The sequence below is a fragment of the Mercenaria mercenaria genome, chromosome 13 (genome assembly GCF_021730395.1).
Source record: "Mercenaria mercenaria strain notata chromosome 13, MADL_Memer_1, whole genome shotgun sequence".
NCBI classification, from domain to species: domain Eukaryota; kingdom Metazoa; phylum Mollusca; class Bivalvia; order Venerida; family Veneridae; genus Mercenaria; species Mercenaria mercenaria.
In genome coordinates, this window is record NC_069373.1 from 56,824,862 (window position 1) to 56,846,533 (window position 21,672).

At 36.8% G+C, this 21,672-nt stretch overlaps 1 protein-coding gene across 2 annotated transcripts in view; it reads left to right on the forward strand.

Annotated features, from left to right (window-relative positions):
• The window catches only part of LOC123528640 (uncharacterized), a 30,186-nt gene extending 13,410 nt beyond the window's left edge, over positions 1-16,776 (forward strand). Inside the window, exons 7-16 of one of the 2 annotated variants that reach the window (XM_053521911.1) lie at positions 1,105-1,237; positions 3,533-3,775; positions 6,147-6,254; positions 8,362-8,553; positions 11,486-11,593; positions 11,921-12,111; positions 12,916-13,069; positions 13,968-14,063; positions 14,588-14,669; positions 15,070-16,776. In XM_053521911.1, the coding sequence (XP_053377886.1) occupies positions 1,105-1,237; positions 3,533-3,775; positions 6,147-6,254; positions 8,362-8,553; positions 11,486-11,593; positions 11,921-12,111; positions 12,916-13,069; positions 13,968-14,063; positions 14,588-14,669; positions 15,070-15,574 (1,812 nt within the window). In that variant the 3' untranslated portion in view covers positions 15,575-16,776. The remainder of the gene's footprint in view (positions 1-1,104; positions 1,238-3,532; positions 3,776-6,146; positions 6,255-8,361; positions 8,554-11,485; positions 11,594-11,920; positions 12,112-12,915; positions 13,070-13,967; positions 14,064-14,587; positions 14,670-15,069) is intronic. The other variant, XM_053521912.1, reaches the window with a different exon arrangement.
• Positions 16,777-21,672: the final 4,896 nt, after the last annotated feature.

Consider the following 21,672-nt stretch of genomic DNA (forward strand, 5'->3'; position numbering starts at 1 on the left):
TGTTTTATTAAATCTAAGGAAATTGCCTTAAATATCTTTAATTTTAAGAGTTGTCTGGATTCTGAGGACTTTTCCACTGCATAAGTAATTAGATTATAAACAACAATATAAATTATGTAATTGAATATACATTAAATTGAATACAAGCTGACTTTTTAGTACACAATGTATATGTTAGCAAAGACATTGGTGGTCTAACTCCCCTGTCTACTCTTTGCAAATATCTTTTAGATTTAACACAAATCGAACATATGGGAAGATCATATAATAATTTTGTTACAGTTTCAGCACGTATTAAAAGTGAATTTTTTCCCATTTACTAGACAGACAAGAAACAGTATTTCGACGTTGCCAGTGGTCTACGAAACTTTACCTTTAGCCTACTAAATTTCTAAAATGGACTGGTCCATCATTCAGTTTGGGCAATATCATTTTTTATTCGTAGTGGTGTTCACTGAAAATTTACTGACTGCATAGCGAACAGTGCATAAGATGAGCCTGCATGGAGATGCATGCTGATCCTAGTCTGCATTGCTCGCAAAGGCAGTATCATTTGCCAACAGCAGGTGAAAGGTTAAAGGCTTTGTTTATGTGCATTTTTATAAGAAAACGGTGCTATAAACAAAGTCATTCGTTATATTTCTTCCATTCTATCATTTATAGAATATGGCATGTAAGAAAAATCGGAATATCCGACTCCTTGATAAATGTTTTGGCGGAAAGTGTCTCGTCACCTCCAAAAATTACCCAAGAACTGGATATTCTCATCTCAATCTACAACTGATGACAGATTATTATATTCTTTTGTATAAAATGTCATACAGTTCGCTAAATATATTTCAAACAGAATGTATGAAAAATACAAAATGTACATACAATACCGGTATGCTCAACCCTTTAATATGTGTAATATAAGTTTGCAGTGCTACTTTAGTAAGTATGCTTTGGAATATAAAACATTTGTCAGTTCTTGCATCGACACTCATAATATTCATAAATGGTTAATTACTCCTGAAATTATCTATATTAAGTCTAGAATAAGGGAAATATCATAGATACAATGAAAACAATTGTTTTTTGCATAGCCTTTGTTCCACGTTTCAGAGGGAAAAGTGTTTTTGCTTTGATACGTTTGGCGGCGTTCCTGTGGTTACAGACAACGATTGTACTACGACTTGTCCCGGTAACCTGTCCGAAAGATGTGGTGGAAATAGTAGTCTTACCATATATATGAACGGTTGGTAACATCACTGGCAGCAGAGCAGAAAGATAATAGAACACTGTATATGTTAACCATGGTCATGAATGGGAAAATGTACTAAACATTTCAATCGCGCATCTCACCTAAAACGCGCAGTTCGGTAAATAGGTACTATGCATACTGAACAAGAGGTAATTTATCTTCCGTGAACCGGTCACATTGTTTCAATGTAACATATCGCAGAAACACTCCGTTTATTCTATACCTTCGTCAACGTTACAAAAAAAGCTGAGATGAACTTCCCTCATGTGGTTCCTAGGGGTAGGGTTTAACATGTACAGTGGTATTTTCTTTCTGGTCATGCGCCAGTGGGTAACAAGACGCAGTATAAATTTCCCACTCTATGTAATAGAAAGAGCATTGAAACTCGAGGGTAAACGATTTGTACGAGGGGGCGTAGACCCCGAGTAAAAATCGTTCACCCGAGAGTTTTAATGTTCTTTCTGTTTTGTATCATAGCCATCCATATATGGTAGTTGTAGGCGTTCCACATTGCCATATACAGCAGTTCAAGTGAGTGATGTGTAAAGCCCGGGTAAAATAAACCAATGCGAGAGCAGAAAATCAATAAAATAAACTTCGCTGTCTACTGTTCCAGACACGCTGGCATACTTTCCTATCCAGCAGTGCGGTAACTAGCGTGCGGGTATTAAATACCTGCACACTTTTAGTTACCGCACCCTGTACTCAGTGTATACGATTTACATGCAACAAATTTGTTAAGAAAAATCACCGAGCTATGATACAAAACAACGTTGAAACATTAATGATATTTTATTTAGTCTACTCAGTGCTTAAACGAGTACACACCAACTTCCCAAAACCAATCAAGTTGTAAATCATGCTATTATATGTTAGATGAATACCAGGTATCTTCTTTAGTTAAGAGTAGTATCTTCTCAAGATCTTGTTATATCTTGTTGGTTACTGTGTTATCATGCTGACTTGCAATGATATCTTGTCTAACGTATGTACTATTTTGTCAGGGTGACGTATTATTTTGTTAAACGATTATCCTATTTTCTCAAAGCAACATGCTGTCATGTCCAGTGAACATACTATCTTCAGAGTGAAGTATTATTTTGTCAAACGACCATCCTATTTTCTCAAAGCGACATGTTATCATGTCCAGTGTTTATACTATCTTGTCAGTTTGACATACTATCTTGTCAAACGACTCTCCTACTTTCTCAAAGTAACATGCTATTATGTCTATTGTTTATACTATCTTGTCAGATTGACATACTATGATATACTACTTTGTCGAACGACTATCTTATTTTCACAAAGTAATATGCCATCATGTCCAGTGCATTTACTGTCTGGTTAGAGTGATAGTGACAATATAGTATGTTACTTTGAGAAACTAGGATGGTCGTTTCACAAAATAATACATCATTATGACAAGATAGTTTATACACTGATGGACATGATAGCACGTTACTTTCAGAAAATAGGATGGTCGTTTGACAAAATAGTACGTCACCCTGACAAAATAGTATGTTACTTGGAGAAAGTAGGATGGTCGTTTAACAAAACACTCTGACAAGATAGTATATACACTGGCCATAATAGCATAGGATGGTCGTTTAACAAAATAATACGTCACTCTGACAAGACAATGTATACACTGGACATAACAGCACGTTCCTTTAACAACGTCGTTTAACAAAATGTTACATCACCCTTAGAAGGAAGTATGTTCACTGGACATGATAGCATTTTGCTTTAACAAAATGGGATGGTCGTTCAACAAAATAATACGTGATCCTGTCAAAATTAGTTCATACGTTAGACATGATAGCATTGCAAGTCAACATGATAACACAGCAATTAACAAGACATAACAGGATCTTGAGAAGATACTAATCTAGCTCGAGAAGATACATCGTATTTCTCTAACATAAGACAGCCCCGGTGTTCCATATTATTCAATGAACACCTAAATACTCGGTAAAGCATACGTCAGTTATCAATATCTTGTTCATGCTAAACGTTTCTTTTTGCATGTCAGTCTAGATGTGTAAAATGATTGAACACAAGTTACACGACTGCTGTCATACAAAAAATTTATTTGATGAGTGTAAATTTTCAAAATGTAACATGTAGACAATCGAACTTTTAACCAACGATAAATCCTTTTTGTACCGTGTTAAATCAGACAAAAGTTCACACAGATGCATTGTTGATTTGATGTTCTTATACAAAAAATGTCAGTTTATTTTCATGTCATAAATGTGACCTCATGTGTCTTTTGGATGAATTTCATAGATATATGCTTCAAGAATTCAAGTCTATGGCAAGGAAATGTATCTAGAACAAGGAGCGGTAACACTTGTTTACCTTGGGGAAATATCACAGCGATTACAGTAAACAGCACATTGGCATTTCCAGATGGGTCAGCACAAAATGCATCCAATTATTGCAGGAATCCGAACGGTTCCGAGGCCTTAAGGTGCTACGTCAGTCAAGACAAAACCGAGTTGTGTGACATACCACCGTGCATAGATAAAGGTGCGTATTTACTGATAGTATCACTTCATCTATGCAGTTATATACATGTATACAGGTTTTCGCTGAGAGTTCGGCTTTTAGACTTGAAATCAGTTTAACGGCAACATTTCTTAAGTTCAGTTGAATCAGTGCTGCAGACACGAGAGTTATGAAGGTGGTAGTGAAGTTCAGAATTGAGTGATTAATAGGCTTGCCTGAAGTAAGTTAAAATGCCTGATGTCTCTGCATAGAGTAGCTATAACAATTTTATATATAAACAAATACTAGGTGACACTGTATGCATAAATGGCATCCGTGCAGTAATCACATATCATTAAAATTTGATATTGAACCTCTGTTTAAAAAGCTTGGTAGAAACACATCTGCCACAATTTGAGGCTGTAAATATTTGTTTTACCAATTTCAGTGGTAAAATGCATTAAGATAATAGCAAAAAGGATGCTTATTAGTCCCCTACTGGTTGAAAACCAGTTTTGGGGACTATAGGAATGCGCTTTTCCGCCATTCCGTCCGTCCGTCCGTCCGCAGTTTCGTGTCCGGACCATAACTCTGTCATCCATACAGGGATTTTAATATTAATTATCACAAATGTTCCCCATGATGAGACGACGTGTCACGCGCAAAACCCGGAACCCTAGCTTAAAGGTCAAGGCCACAATTGGATGTCAAATGTCTTTTTTTCCTGTCCGGTCTATAAGTCTGCCATCCATTAAGGGATTTTAATATTACTTGGCTCAAATATACCTCATAATAAAACGATGTGTCCTGTACAACTTTCAGACCCCTAGCTTTACGGTCAAGGTCACACTTGGCAGTCATATGTTAACATGGCATAAACAGGGTCTGTTTCGTGTCCGGTCCATAACTCTGTCATTCATGAAGGGATTTTAATATCACTTGGCACAAATGTTTTCCATGATAAGACAAAGTGTCGTGCACAAATTCCGGACCCCTGGTTAAAGGTCAATGTCACAATTGGAGGTCAAAGGTCAACAGGGCTTTTTTTCCTGTACGGTCCATAACTCTACCATCCATGAAAGGGATTTTAATATTACTTGGCACGAATGTTCCCCATGACGAGACGACGTGTCATGCGCAAAACCCGGACCCCTAGCTCAAAGGTCAAGGTCTCAATTGGAGGTCAAAGATCAATAGGGTTTTTTCCTGTCCGGCCCAGAACTCTGTCATCCATCAAAGGTATTCAATTTTACTTCGCATAAATGTTACCCATGATATGACAATGTGTCATGCGCAACACACAGAATCCTAGCTTAAAGGTCAAGGTCACACTTGAGATCAAAGGTCAATAGGATTTTTTTCTTGTCCGGTCTATAACTTTGTCATGCAAAACATAATTTAAATATCAGTTTGCACAAATATTCCCCTAGATGACACAATTTGTCATGCACAAAACCCGGGCCCTTAGCTGCAAGGTCAAGGTCACACTTTGAAGTCAAAGGCTAAATGGGCTTTTTCCTGTCCAGTCTGTAACTCCACTATCCTTAAAGGGATTTTAAAATTACTAAATAAATGTTCACTACCATGAGACGGAGTGTCATGAGCAAGAACTAGGTCCCTAGGTTTAAAGTCAATGTCACACTTAGAGGCCGAAGGTCAGACACAAGAATGACTTTGTCCGGAGCATTTCTTCTTCATGCATAGATGGATTTTGATGTAACTTGGCACAAATGTTCACCACCATGAGACGGATTGTCATGAGCAAGAACCAGGTCCCTAGGTCTAAGGCCAAGGTCCCACATAGAGGTCAAAGGTCAAATTCAAGAATGACTTTGCCTGGAGCATTTCTTCTTCGTGCATGGAGAGATTTTGATGTAACTTGGCACAAATGTTCACCACCATGAGGCACCCGTGTTTTTAGAATTACGTCCCTTTGTTGTTACTACAATTAGATTATATTGTTATAACTTTTTAATAACTTTATTATTACTGGCCGTAGGGAAAAATCGAGACCACTTTCCTGTACGTGGTACAACATGCATGTTACATCCAATTGTTAGGTGTATTTTGACCTGTCTCTACCTGGTAAAGAGTTTCTTGTGAACTTATAATGTATAGAATTTTTTTCTTTGTTTTTTTTCTCTTTGTTGTTACTATGGTAACTTTTTTTATAATAGGCCAAAAAATTCCATAAGAAAACAACTGTAGGTTTTTATATATGCAAATTTTAATCCAAGTGTTTTGTTATAACATATTGTATATATAGTACAAATATTGTTTATATATCATTGACAGATATCAGTTCATTATGTTATACTGCAGTAGAGAATATTAGGTGCATTCCAATAGGGGACTTTGTATTGCATGGCAATACTTCATTCACTTATTTTCTCTGTTTCGTAACAATTTTCAGAAAACGCTAAAGAATTCTGCATGTACTTTACTTATGGGAATCAGAATGGCTTCCATTTCGCTGCGGCTCGTTGTGCTAATGCTTTTTATGCAGTTTGTTCAGGAGTTGGTGAGATATATTCATTTTTATGCCCCCACTTTTTTGGGAGAGGGGGCATATAGATTTGCCCTTGTCCGTCCTTCCGTCCTTCCGTCCGTCCTCCGTCAGTCCTTCCGAAAATGTTGTGTCGCGCGTAGCTCCAAAAGTATTAGACGTAGAGACACAAAACTTTACAGGAATGTTGGCCAGCATGTGTAGTTGTGCACCTGGGGTTTCGCGTCCGGATTCATTCAGTTGTGTAGGAGTTATGGCCCCTGACTTTGTAAAAATTGGTCATTTTAATGTTGTGTCGCGCCTAGCTCCAAAAGTATTTGACCTAGAGTCACAAAAATTTACAGGAATGTTGGTCAGCATGTGTAGTTGTGCACCTGGGGTTTTGCGTCCGCATTCATTCAGTTGTGTAGTAGTTATGGCCTCTGACTTAGTAAAAAATTGGTCATTTTAATGTTGTGTCGCGCGTAGCTCCGAAAGTATTTGACCTAGAGTCACCAAAGTTTACAGAAATGTTGGTCAGCATGTGCAGTTGTGCACCTGGGGTTTCGCGTCTGGATTCACTCAGTCGTGTAGGAGTTATGGCCCCTGACTTGGTTAAAAATTGATCATTTTAATGTTGTGTCGCGCGTAGCTCCGAAAGTATTTGACCTAGAGTCACCAAAGTTTACAGGAATGTTGGTCAGCATGTGCAATTGTGCACCTGGGGTTTCGCGTCCGGATTCATTCAGTCGTGTAGGATTTATTGCCCTGACTTAGTTAAAAATTGATCATTTTAATGTTGTGTCGCGCGTAGCTCCAAAAGTATTTGACCTAGAGTCACCAAAGTTTAAAGGAATGTTGGTCAGCATTTGCGGTTGTGCACCTGGGGTTTCGTGTCCAGATTCATTCAGTATTGTAAGAGTTATGGCCCCTGACCTAGGAAAAAATCTGTGTCCTTTGTCATGTAGTGGGGGCATCTGTGTCCCATGGACACATTTCTAGTTATTAATGTAAATAGGGTGATTTTATGTCTTCAACGTTGTCATTGTAAATGTAGAAAATTTAACATGTAATGTTAAATTATAGTTTGTCAAAAAAAAAAAGCTGGATAAAAGTATAAAAAAATAAATAAATATTATGTGTTCATAAACGAATCATTTAGATCGATGACAGTTTTCTTTTGTCATATCTATGTTTTAATAGGCAATGTGGAGATTTACCCTAAGCCCTCTTTACACAAGGGAAACAATCTGTTTATAAAAGTGATATTATTGAGCGAACACCATTTGTCAAACCTAATCCTGTCCATGTTATACCAATGCAATTGAAAAGTAAGCTGTCTATGTTAAATGCTATGCAGGACAAGACAGCCATGCATCTAACAGTCTTGAAATTGTTTTCTTTGACGTTTTCATATTTCTAGATATTTTTCCCATACTTTGACGCATATATATGAGTAGCAGACATTATTCTCTTTCGAGCAGTAACTTTTTCAATATATTTTACCTTGTGAAATTCTGTGGTACGACACATAAGCCTGCAATAAAGTAAATCAGTAGTGTTGTCTCCATTTTTTCCAAATAAATTACCAAGGATGATTTTTATCAGCACAAATAACTCTTTTTCAGAAAATTATATTTTTTTCAGACTGTGTACTTTGATACTTAGCTACACATATCTATTTAAAATAGGTTGTGCCTACTTAAAGTTTATTTTTAAGTTCCACTGCCTAGACAATGTCATAATTTTGATTTGCAACTTACGTGTTACACGAATAGTGCGAGTAAAGTAATATTGACATAATGCTTCATGCAAACGATGCTTCACGTGTACACGTGTATTTATACATAGATCGATTCCTAGTATAGTTGATCTTATATTAAACACGTATTTAAACTAAATCTGCTGACTTCCTAAATTTATGCAACCTATTTAAATAAAAAGAACGATAAATGATATCTTTCCGACTTTTTAAAGGTAGCATATTTGAAATGTTAAGTAAATTAGAAACGCCCTACTTACCAGTCAGTAGATAAATCGCAAATGCAGTCAGACAGAAAGAGGTTTTTAAAAAATTGGATCAGTGTTATTTGGCAATTTAGATATTCCTAAATGTTCAACGTATTCATAATGTCTTTCTCAGATCAACAGTATCATGCTGTAAATAACCGTTTAACATGGAAGCAACATAGGGAAAACTTTTGGCAAAATGACCCTTCACAGTGCAGGACACTAGTAGGACCAAGCATATTTCTCGTTGATAGTAATATACTAAACAAAGATTACGCTTACTGGATTGGATATTTTCGGAGTGATACAATGGCCACAGAAACAGGTAATAAATATACCAAAACTATATATACGCCAGTCTCGCAGATGTTTAAAGGAAATTTGCATATTAAATTAATATACATGTACACACCATTTAGATAAAACTAAAATCTGTCCCACCTAATTTTTGACCTCCGATAACTTAATTATACTGTATGTAAAATTGTCAAAAATGACATCGTTAATACCAGAAGGTTAATATTTCTAGGCACCTTCCTTTTTTTTTCTTTTTTTGAAAAAAAAAATGTAAAATGAAGTTAAAAACAGAAATAAACAACAGCGAATTCCCGTAGAGAAAATGAAATTCAGTCGCACGGGAAACCAGACGACTGTTGCAAAAATCCTTGAAATTCCCGAGGGTGACTTTTTTAGTTCACAAAAACATGTTTTATGTTCTTTGATCACGTTCCATTTCTTCATATCAGTCCAAAGTCGAGGTCCAAAATTGCGTGGGACAGACTAGATAAAACAACGGGGTTTGCAAAAAATATACGAACGTCGGACTACAGATAAAGAAACGATAGAGCTTTTGAATGACAACATCTCTATAGTGTAGTGGCGGTCATTTTGGACACTATGACGTCATCATTTTTCCCTTATATAGTCAATACAAAATATGGCATCCCTCGTAATATTATGATAAATACAATTAAACGAATGGTCTGTATTACAAAATTTTCGTTTTTTAACTTTGCTTAATTTTGTGAAAATATATATCTTACCAAACTTAGTATTTATATTTTAGTTCTAAAATCTGTTAAAATTAGACAGATCTGCATCTCTCATAAGCGCATAGAGTGAACTCTTGCTAAAGACGACCCTTTGGAAGCATAGAACACAACAACGCAATCACAATAGGAGAATCGGTTTGATCACAGGCGCTTGAAGCTCTATCAATAGATATATGCATTACCATACCCCACCCACCTAATATACTATGAAATAGTACAGATCTACGATCTCTTCAAGAGATCTAACCTGCATATATATTTTATTGATTGAGCTTCAGACACCTGTGGTTTGATTATGTCTGTTCATGAGATGTAATGAAATACGCAACACCCCTCACGCCACATAGCACCGGCTTAAGCTGAATTCTATTATAGTAAAAATAAATGCTCTCCATGATCACAAAGGATCAGACAGTATTACAGCACTGAGCCCAAGTACGGGGAGACATTTTACAGCCACCACACGTTATTTCAATGTGTGAAAGGAAACTTTTGAAGCATAGAACGTAACCAAGCCACATTATGGCAGTCTCGGTTCGATTACGTCTGTTTATAGGGGACAGTTACAATAATAAAAACGATTTCTTCCAACTTTGCTCTTGATAAACGATTGAATGTTTGATCAGGGTGATAAGATCACGGGATGCTAAAATGGCCAGTTAATATTACTAGTATTTGGTTTAATCATGTATTTGTCTAGTTGTTATTCATCAATTTGCCATTTAAGATAGTACCCATACAAGAAAGGAATGCATGATGTCGTAGCGATTAAAATTTAAAATTTCATATTTTTTCCGCCCCCACCACTCTCGAAAACCCGAAAACACGTGCTCAAAATAGCCTTTTAGGTCGAATTTCGGTTATCTCGAAGAAAACACATGATCCCCTGGAAAACGAGATTCTCTGTAAATAGAAGCACATACACTTCGGACCATTTCTAATCCGTCACTTTTTAAATTCCGTTTTCTCGATTATGGTTCAATGTATAAGTTTGAAACTATGAATAAAGTTGTTTGACTGTACAAAAATTATAAAATCTTTAAAACGTGGCGGCCCAGCAGTTTTGCGCCTGGTTACTGCACGATGTCAACACTTTACACGAGGAAATGTTTGGGAAGCAAAAATATCGATGGCCTGCCGGCACCAGAGGATGACACGGGCTAAGTGGTTAAGTGCCCTGTTCACGGACCAGAGTCGGTTTAACTTGTACCACAACGACGGAAGGATGCGAGTTAAAAACGTCGAACTGGAAGATCGAACGACGCGTATGTGTTTAAACGAGACCAGTATGGCGGTGATTCCGCGATGGTATGGGTCGGAGTGTCGTTACACACCAAGAAAAAATTGGTAGTTGTTCGAGGGAACTTTAATGTAGCTAGATACCAGCAGGGCATCTTGGCGCCTGTCGCAATCCTGCACCTACGAGCCGGTGGACCTGGCACGCAATTGCTGCAAGGCAGAGCACCGGTCCATACCACTCGTACGACCCCGATATTGCTGCAACAACAGAACGGTCGGCAGCTGCTTTTTCCGCCTAAGTCACCGGATCTCAATGTTATTGAGCACCTTTGGGACGAGCTGAGCAGGCGCGTACGGAGTCGACCGGCAGCTCATCGGAATCTCCATGAACTGGAACAGGCTCTTATATCGGAATGGAGGAATATTCCTCAATGGGTTATCAGGAACTACGTGCTGTCGATGAAGTAGAGATGTATGCATGTCGTGAGAGCCATTTGAGGACACACGAAGTATATATTATTCGGACGTACAAATTGTTATGTGATTTCAGTTACTTTTCACATCGTGATATTTTTATTTGTTAGGTTTATACACATACATCTCATGTAGTTACCTCATTGTGGATTGAATTACTGAAGAGAAGTCTAATGTAACATCATATTCTCAAATTAAACTGGAAATGCATTCGCAAGATAATCGGACTACAATGTTATAGCAGTGTGGGAGAAATGAGCCTAGTGTAGGTCGACGGAAATTTTCATAATGACAGGTCCTAGTTCGAATGAAGCATTGTCTCTTTTACATGCGGCGAATCATTGTGCGTGCGTGCGTGCGTGCGTATTACTTTTACTTCCTACTGGTGCTTAGAATACTGTTGCAATACATCACTCGGATTTCATTCCTCTCTACAAGAAAACTAACATTTGATTTCACTTTGCAGTCAGCTCATGTAGTTCCTTTTTTCAGGTCTGGAAGAGAAATATAAAGAATGCTACACCTACTCAAATAAGGATGGGAATCAAGGAGAAGAAGTGACTGACTGTAGCAGTAAAAGAAACTTTATATGTCAGAGTGGTAAATAGTTCACAATCATGTCCTAACCAATTTTTGTAGTTTTAAAAATGCGTTTAGTCGCAAAGTCATCAAAAATAGTGTAGAAAAACAACACACACACAAACTAATTTATATCATAACACGTTTTACGCGAAGGAATCAGAGGTTGTTTTAAAGGGTTGAAAATTATGAGCGTAAACCTTACAATAGAATGCGGTCCTTATTGTTATTGTGTACCGTTATTTTTAGTCGTCTGATTTCAAGAACAACATAATGTTGGTTCTTGTTAAACTTATTATTACTATCAACATCATACATGTTTTAATGACAACTGGTCTCTTTTTTCAGTCCCCGTTACATGTGGAGGCCATTTTGACATTTCTTCAAATCACTCGTTCAGTACACCAAATTATCCAAACGGATATGGCGTTCTCCTACATTGTGTATGGTATATAACTGTACCTGTGGACCATTACATGACATGGAGCGTCAATGTGGACATAGAAAACTCACCTTCGTGTCAAAATGATTATCTCAGCGTATGTACTTTTTGATATACTTTTTGTAATATATTTGTTATTTTGAGGTCATGCCTTTAAACTGTAATAGTACTATTATAGTTTTAAGGGAAAAGTTCTTTTGTGAAAATTAATTTGATCCTTGTAGGCAAACGTTCTGAACCTTTCAGATAATAGTTTATACAAAATTTGCAGAATGTAACTAACTGGTTTGCCAGGCGTAGTAATATGGGCATTACAAAGTCTGCACATACACCGTCCTTGCATGTCAGAGGTCTACCAGTGTTCCTTGGTTGTTTGCCATGGATCTATGGTGGACTTCTCATAAATTGGAATGCACAGCAAAACATGTCGCTATGTTACGGAAATACAGAATGTAAAATCAAAATGTCTGTATTTTACATTCTATTTTTTGGTATCATATGAAAAACTACATTTTATCATATATACATGTATTTCACAGTAATAAATATCATGTCCTTTGTTGTAAAAAATTTCAGACCTTCAATAAATACAGCGTAATTGTAAATGATAAAAACATACGATTATCCCTTCTGCAAATTCAAAGGCAATAAGAATATATAAAAGTAGTCCGAATTTCTTCTACGCTTTTATTTAAGTTCCGTTAAATACATACCATTGCCAACGTGAGATCATTTAAATCTTTGTACATTTTACAAAATCTGCGGGAAAAAACTTAAGTTCGTAATCATGTTGTTTAATTCAAATATTTGCTATAAAACATGTACAAGTAATGTGTTCATATAGCTTCAACACTAACTTTTAATAAATGGATACCGACGATTTAATCTCTTTTTTTTTCAGATATACTATGGTTCATCAATAAATGGTCTCCCTAATTCAACCCTGTGCGGAAGATTTAATAAAACGTTTTACAATACACAGACCAATGTAACATTAGAATTCCAGTCAGACCACTCTGAGAACTCGAGTGGCATTCTTGTCACGTGGTCAATAGGTATTATAATATTTCATTCATCTGTCTCTTACTCATATTTTGGAGTCTCCTAGGTCGCTTACCCCTCATCAATATGGGTTACAGCTTCACTCGGGGCGTAGAGTTCTTCATGTGAGGAAACCATCCAGCTTGCTTCCGGAAGGCTGGTGGTTCTATCAGGTTCTTGCCCGTGATGAAACAATGCCCATAGGGACAACTGGGTTCTTCCTCCACCATCAAAACTGGAAAGTCGTCATATGACCTATAATTATGTCGGTGCCACGTTAAACCAAACAAAAACAAAAATCAAACTTAATCAGATTAAGACAAGATTTAGACAGACAAATATCTGTAGGTAAAGAAAAGTACGAGTATGGCGTATGGAATGTGGGCATTTTAAGCTAATAGACAGAGGATATTTGTTTGTTTTGAGTGGCAACTTAGAAAAAGTGTGAACATTTCAAATATTTTACGAACGTGTCTTCTGGTGTTACGAGAAGGCATTCGGCCCGAGGTTCCATTTCATTTTACTTTTTATACGACTTTATGTAATTCTCTTATCAAGAAAATATTCTACAACGGACAAAGCGCGACTACAGTTTTCATCATGTCTTACGCAAACAATTAGAAATTATTATTATTCAATTTACAAGAAGATTGACACAGCTGTATCACTCACAGCGAGTGATATACAATGAGTAGTGAGTGATATACAATGAGTTCATGTAATATGTATCATACCTCACTGCTAAAACACAGTATATCCATCAACTAGCATGAAAATGTACCATCCCTCATAATTACAAAAACAATTTTGCGAAATAAGTGTCCTCCCAAAAATACTGACTTTCTTTAAGAAGATTTTTTAATTATTTCTATTTTGCTGAAACCTCTGTAAGAGTGTGGTTTTTCTTTACAGAGCCTATCACAACATCAACGGCAACCACTTCATCTACATCTCCTCAACAAGATCTTTACATACAGGACAAAACAGAACACATATTAGGATTGTCATGTAAGGTTTATAAAGCATTTGCCATTTCCAAACCTTTGTTTCTAAAGGAGTAAGATTGCTACTTTCCAATTGTATTTTAAAAGTAAAATTATAAAACGTTTTATTTAAAGAGGTTATGTGACATCTGCTTTGGGACACAAAGCAATTTTAACGTTCAGCACTTTTACAGTTGGGTAGTTTCTCTTAAAATAATGTTCTGGCTTGGTTCGTCAGACCCTTACTGGTGTTTCGGTCGATGCACTGTCTTCTACATAGGGACTGAGACATGCGTTTATAGTTCTTTCCATCTGTTTTTAATATTTTAATCTTTTACAAGAGCAGTTTGTGTTTTACATATACGCGTACTACCAAGTATCTGTTTCGTTCATTTTGCGTTGTTACTTTGTCCATGAATTTTATGTATATGTTCCTCGTGAATACATCTGCATGCACATACACTGCTACAGTTTCTAAGAAAATAGTTTTTCCTATTTGATCTTGATCCTTGTTTTTTTATGTGCATTCTCCCTCTCTCTTTATTGTAGATGGCGCTTTTGCAGGGCTTATTGCTGGTGTAATTTTTCTGCTGGTGTTGTCTTGTATTGGAGGGTTTCTTTGTGGCAAAAGGTGAATACAATAGAGTTCAGTTATTTTATTCTATATATAATTAAACTTTTTCAGTTGTAGAATTCATTTTTTTTTTTCAAAATATTTTCAATTGTTTTTTATGGTGTATATATACAAAAACATATAAACAGTCATTCCAAGAAAAAATCAACTCGTATGATTAGACATTAATTTAGTTTTGGAAGATATCTCTAAGATACTATCAATTATATTATATCGCAGAACGAATACTTTGCTTTAAACAGCAGAAATGAATGGTAGAAACTTTGTCAATACTTAAAACTGTGCTGTGTATAAATTAGATACTCCCTTGGTGAAGTGCAATGAAAGGAATATTTCGTATACGTATGTACCTTCCATGTATTTCTATGCGTATTTACTCTAAACAAAACCGTTCTAGGAGACGGGCAACTCCAATTAAGGACAATCAACCCGCAAACAGCAAAGATGCGAAGACAGAGAAAAACAATGTCAATGACAGACTCGACAAACTAAACAGCGGACCCATGGACAAATCATTTACAAACGCTGGATTTGAAGAAAGCGCTTCTGACAAGGTTTCCAAGGAAGACGGAAAATTCCTTAATGACGAAGGGGTTGATATCGAAACAGACAGTTCACTTGCCATTTATTCTAAAGTCAACAAACCTACAAACGACACATGCTCAGCACAAAACACTCTATCTCCAGAATCTAAACTGTCTGATAAACCCGACAACGAATCGAATGAATTGTACAATACTTTGAACGAGAAAAATGAAAACACTGCAAAAAGTGCTGTGAATATTTACAACCATTTGAACGAAGCCGACCCAACCTACGCCAACACAAATATGCCGGGAAAGAACAATAGAAATAAGGTAGCATCTGACTTGGACGTGTATGACCACAAGGAAAAAAAGTAATTAGATTCGTGTAATATTCTCAGACTGCAGACAATATTAGACTGGCTCCAAGACTATGACTATTTTCTTCTTTTTTGTATTTTTTTTATGATTCAGTGTAATACTTTGTGTCAGTCTATATCCTACGTCCAATATCATAATGTTAATAAAAACTTTAGAATAGACTGGCTTTTGATTCAATGAAATAGAATTGGACAAAATGTGGGGAAAAGTGCCGAACTATCTTTAATTATTTATCTATCTGCTAGTTTAATATATTATAGTATGCTATTATATTGCTACATGTAATTTGTACAAATTCAATTTTATTTTATTTACTGGAAGCGTAGTGGTCACAGGGGTATTCTCCCTCCAGTATCTAAACCATTGTTAAGAAATCCTCATTTATTGTTTTGCGTAGCTTTGTATAATTTAACCGCATTCGGACATTGTAATTTTGCCATATGTTTATTTGTTTGGGGTTTAGCGCCGTTTCAACAGATTTTCAAACCGCCTCGGTAGCCTAGTGACAGAGCGCCCGCTTCGAGTGCGGGAGGTCGTGGGTTCAATCACTGGCCGCGTCATACCAAAGACGTAAAATAATGGTACAAGCAGCTTCCTCGCTTGGCGCTCAGCATTAAGAAGATAGTACTAGGACTGGTCAGCCCGGTGTCAGTATAATGTGACTCGGTGGGGTATCATGTCACGTGTCTACTGCGTGATATTCCAGTGAGGCAGCACTATAAAGTTGGGCATTGAGCTCACTGCTACAAGTAGACACCGTCGTTTATATGACTGAAAAAAATGCTGAAAAACACGTAAAACCCGAACACACACGCACGCGCGCGCACGCGCGCGCACGCACGCACGGAGAGAGAGTTTTTCAGTAATGTAACTACATGTTAACCCAACCAATTTTTCTAGTTTTTGTAACAGTATTGACCTGTTCCCCATATATTCACATGGATGAAAAGTGTAGGACAAATGATTTCTGGCACGGTCATCAAACTACCACAGAGAACATACGACTCTCCCGGTGATCGAACTAACGACTCTGTGCTCTGTAGATCTGAGTTCTGTCCTCTTTTGATCAGCTAGTGCCAGTAGCTATTGATTCAATAGATTAATGAATGATTTTGTTATTTATATTTATTTGCTTGTATTTTTGTACATACTACATATATTTTTATAGTGATATTAAATAAATTCGTTAAATTGTAGAACTAACATTTGTTTTATTTACTTTCTATCCAATATTTGAAACTGGGTCGAAATATATGCTAGAAACTAATGTCCATTCAGTGATAGCCTATATCAGCATCTCGAAGAAAATAGTATCAAGTGTAACTCAGCATGATCCAAGCATTTAGGTGTACATATATAAAGATCTGTCTCGGCAGTTCGAATGTAATCAAAGTGGAACCTGACAACAGTATATTCGTTTATTTAGTCATAAAGATGAGAGTATGTCAACAAACCAGTGAACCGTCGTTTATATGACTGAAAAATTGTTGAAAAAGACGTTAAACCCGAACACACACACAAACCAGTGAAGAGTTTAAAACATGTCGTACTGAGATAGGTTGTCAATCCTGGTTGTGGTGGAGATACAGGCAACATTTCATAAAATCTGTAAAAAGATCCTTTCACCCCCTAGCACCGGCAGTTACTTGCGAAGAACATGTTTTAGACTATTTGTACTGTTACAGAATCAAGGAACACTGGTTAGGTTAACTGCACGCCGTTACATAACTGAAATACTGTTGAAAAACGGCGTTAAACCCAAAACAAACAAAAATACCGTCCGGAGCGGTGTGGTTAGGGCAACTGCTACTTCAAATTTTATCTATACACAGGAAAAGCTAGAATTATTATATTGAATAATGTGTTTTATGTCAATATTTCAAACTTGCTTGTATTGTCAGAACTACATGTGATCCTTCCACTAAAAGAATGGCTCATGTAAAGTTAGACCTTATTTTATTATTCGATATCCATGCCGTAATAATCATGTACTTGGATTGGCTTGTTTTGAAAGACTCGGCGATATATGACCATTTTGTGTCGATTCGCCGTAAAACCCCAACTCACTCACCGTTTTGAAAGAAAATGCACGTGAACTTTCATAAAACAATGTACGAAACTGCCTGGTACGTATGCAATGACAGATGAGAAAACAAGTGACCAAGTTTTACTTTGATTGTTAAATAGGTAAGTCATTACAAAGGTGTTCGTGCAAAAATAGAAAGAAATTGATACATTGCAGAAATATAATAAAATGTTTTTATACACATTTTTGACCCTGTGACCTAATTGTTCAATGGATTGACCAGCTTTAAAAAACTGCAGCAAGATAAATGGACATGGTCTGTTCATATACATGTACGAGGGAAATTCAGAAAATTCTGAAATAGACGCAATTCCGAAGAAACTATTACAGGTACAAGAACGATTTTTAGCTCGACTATTCATAGAATAGTAGAGCTATTGGACTCGCCCATGCGTCGGCGTCCGCGTCTGCGTCGGCGTCCGCGTCGGCGTCCGCGTCCCGATTTGGTTAAGTTTTTGTATGTAAGCTGGTATCTCAGCAACCACTTGTGGGAATGGATTGAAACTTCACACACTTATTCACTGTGATAAACTGACCTACATTGCACAGGTTCCATAACTCTATTGTGCTTTTTTATAAAATTATGCCCCTTTTTCGACTTAGAAAATTTTGGTTAAGGTTTTGTATGTAAGCTGGTATCTCAGTAACCACTTGTGGGAATGGATTGAAACTTCACAAACTTATTTACTGTGATAAACTGACTTACATTGCTCAGGTTCCATAACTCTATTTTGCTTTTTTACAAAATTATGCCCCTTTTTCGACTTAGAATTTTTTGGTTAAGGTTTTGTATGTAAGCTGGTATCTCAGTACTCACTAATTGGAATGGATTGAAACTTCACACACTTGTTCACTGTCATGATCTGACATGCACAAAGCAGGTCCCATAACTTTATTTTGCTTTTTTTCAAAATTATGCCCCTTTTTCAACATAGAAATTCTTGGTTAAGTTTTTGTATGTAAGCTGGTATCTCAGTATCCACTAATAGGAAAGGATTGAAATTGCACACACTTGTTCACTGTCATGATATGACATGCAATGCAAAGGGTCAATAACTCAACTTCGCATTTTACAAAATTATGCCCCTTTTTCGACTTAGGAGTTTTTGGTTAAATTCCTATTATGTAAGCTGGTATCTTAGTACCCACTAATGGGAATGGATTGAAACTTCACACACTTGTCCACTGTCCTGAGCTGATAAGCACTATGCAGGTTCCATAACCCTGTTTTGCTTTTTTACTATATTATGTCCCTTTTACGACTCGTATTCATTCTATCGACAAGGCTGTTGAATAGTCGAGCGTTGCTGTCCTCCGACAGCTCTTGTTTCATTGACTTCTAGGTTTCAATTGCCATGCAGTACAATTGGCTTCGTTATATAGCAGAGGTACAAGCGTTTGTACACACCATACTCGTAAAGACAGGTGGTATTCTATCACAAGCATGGAGGTTCCAGGTAGGAAGGAAATTAGGTCCTACATAAAGATGTGTCGTTCTCTGAATGTACCAGTCAGGCATAGTGTATGAGATTCTAACCAATTCAAAGCCGGGTAAGAGTATTTATCAACTCAGAATCTAGAATCAAAGATCTACCTCGTGTAGGGCGCTCTAACATGTCAGCATCCTCTCATAACATTGTTGCAGCAGTCATTGTATCAAAAAACCTCGAGACATACAGCTCCCCAGATAGCTGCATCAGTGGGCATTTCATAGGACAGCGTTCATGAAATTCTGACGAAACATTTAAAATTATCAAAAGTGTATAGAATGTGCGTACCCTCTCTTTTTACAAAAGAGGGTACAATGTTAAAAACAAATTCTTAAGATCTATTAAGGACATCAAATGGCAATATTTCACTAAAGTATTTTCTTTGAATATTTGTCAAATGTATAAAAACCTCATCTAATGTATTTAACTTTATTCAATATATAAATTAGATTTGCATATAGAATCACATTCATAATTAAATATTATGCCGTTAAAGTTGATTGTTTAAGAAATAATGTATCTCATCCAGTGATTTGTGGTTGAATAAATCATTGTTTAGAGTTCAGATGCGAAGGAATTATATCACGAGGGCGCATCTGAACGACAAACAATGATTTATTCAAGAGCAAATCACTGAGATATATTATTTCGATTCTAACACGTTACCAAGGATTTTAAGTACATCCTTGATGACATGCATTAAATATTTGCACGTTTTCAATCGGTTTCTTTTCCAGCGAGCCGCTATGCCGTTTGACGCCATGACGTAATAATTGTGACGTCAGAACAGTGATTTGTTGTATAATAATTCAATTTTCTGCCTTCTTTGTTATAATAGGAAAATGAATCGGATCGTGTTAGAATAAAAAACAGCCAGCTCTTTAGTGGTTATACATATTTATACCGTGTGATCTGTACATGTTTACAGTATGAACTATTTTAAACCTATAATGCATATATTACTATTTATACACATGTTTGTTAATTCAATTTCTGTGTTTATACATAATATACCTTTAAAATGCAGGTGAAATGAGATTTAATGAAATTTTCACATGGGTAACTTGAGACACGGGTATATTATTTCGTATCTCAAAGGCAGATAAAAACAAACAGCGGCTTAGGAAAGGGCAAGAACGATCAATTATCGCAAAAAGAACTCAAAGCTGAAAAAGGGTTGTTTACACAATTCCCTTCAATTCCAAATGCCTATTGGGCAAATACCCAGTGAACCTGTCATTCATCTCCCACAAACTTGTTTACAGGGCATCTGTCTTTTACAGGACAATGTATCTGCACACAGGTGCAGGATTGTACAGGAGTTTTACAGGGCCAGCAGATCAAGAAATTGCCACACCATCCACCTAAGTCCATGTGTTCTTTTTCTCTTTCATTTGATGAAAAAATGCTACAATTCGAGAAGCGCCCTTGGTAGTGCAGTGCATCAGTGTCGGTATAGTAAACAAAAGGCAAACTACTCTACGGCTTTCTGGTCTTGGACAGCCCGGATGGAAAAGAGGTTTTCTGACAAGGATGAATATTTCTAGGCATTGAATACTCGTAACACAAGGGATTCGCCTGGCGGGAACACTGTCTTGTAATTTTGGAATATGGTGGGGATAGAAAGAGGGTTTGGTTTAAGCTCCCCAGCAGCGTTCTTGCTACTGACCATTCCAAGGCGATGCTTCACTGTTTCTTTGTTTGCTTTGGCCTTATTTTCTATTTGTTATACATGTTGATAGGTAAATTTGAGGCTGCGCTCTAGGAACCCGACCTTTCCTGTTGGACAGCGCCAGGCTATCTACTTGGCGGAGACAAGTCAATGACGATAATTTGACAACAGTTCTATTTGCCCATAATCAGCTACTTTTCAGAGACAATCAAGCTATTATAATGGAAACAGATCATGAAACATACGACCATTTCGCCGACGACTATCAAGAAGATGCGCATACTTCTGCACTGGATAGACAACAAAACCAAACTATAAATCTGGGCGACTTATCCTTCAGGAGAAATAAGGTTACTTACCCTAGTAACAAAAAGGTCCAGCATGTTACCCTCGATTACACGTATCACCTACGTTGTCAGTATCTGATGACGTTATTTCCAAGATTTTGTTGGGGATTTTCAACACATCTGATTATCTGCGTTTCAAATAGTCAAGTCAAGCTTGAAGATGTTTTTGTTAATGTTGAGTTTTAGGTCATATTGGTACAAATTAGGTCATGTGGCGACATCCCACGTTTTCATACTGGGGGAAGTTAAAATTGCCAGGTGAGCCTCTAGACTTTATTTGTGTGGAAAATAATATTCTACAATCCAATCAGGATTTTGAAACAACATCATTGATGGGAAGGGATTCAATGCCAGCAACTTTAATATAACCACTCTGCCATGGAGATTCTGTCATTTTGAAGAAATACAGTATAAAAAGTCCAATCATGGCGCAATACAGTTTTCATTCACATGTAAAATTTTGATGTATGAGAAAATGCATGAAATAAGTGATCAACAAA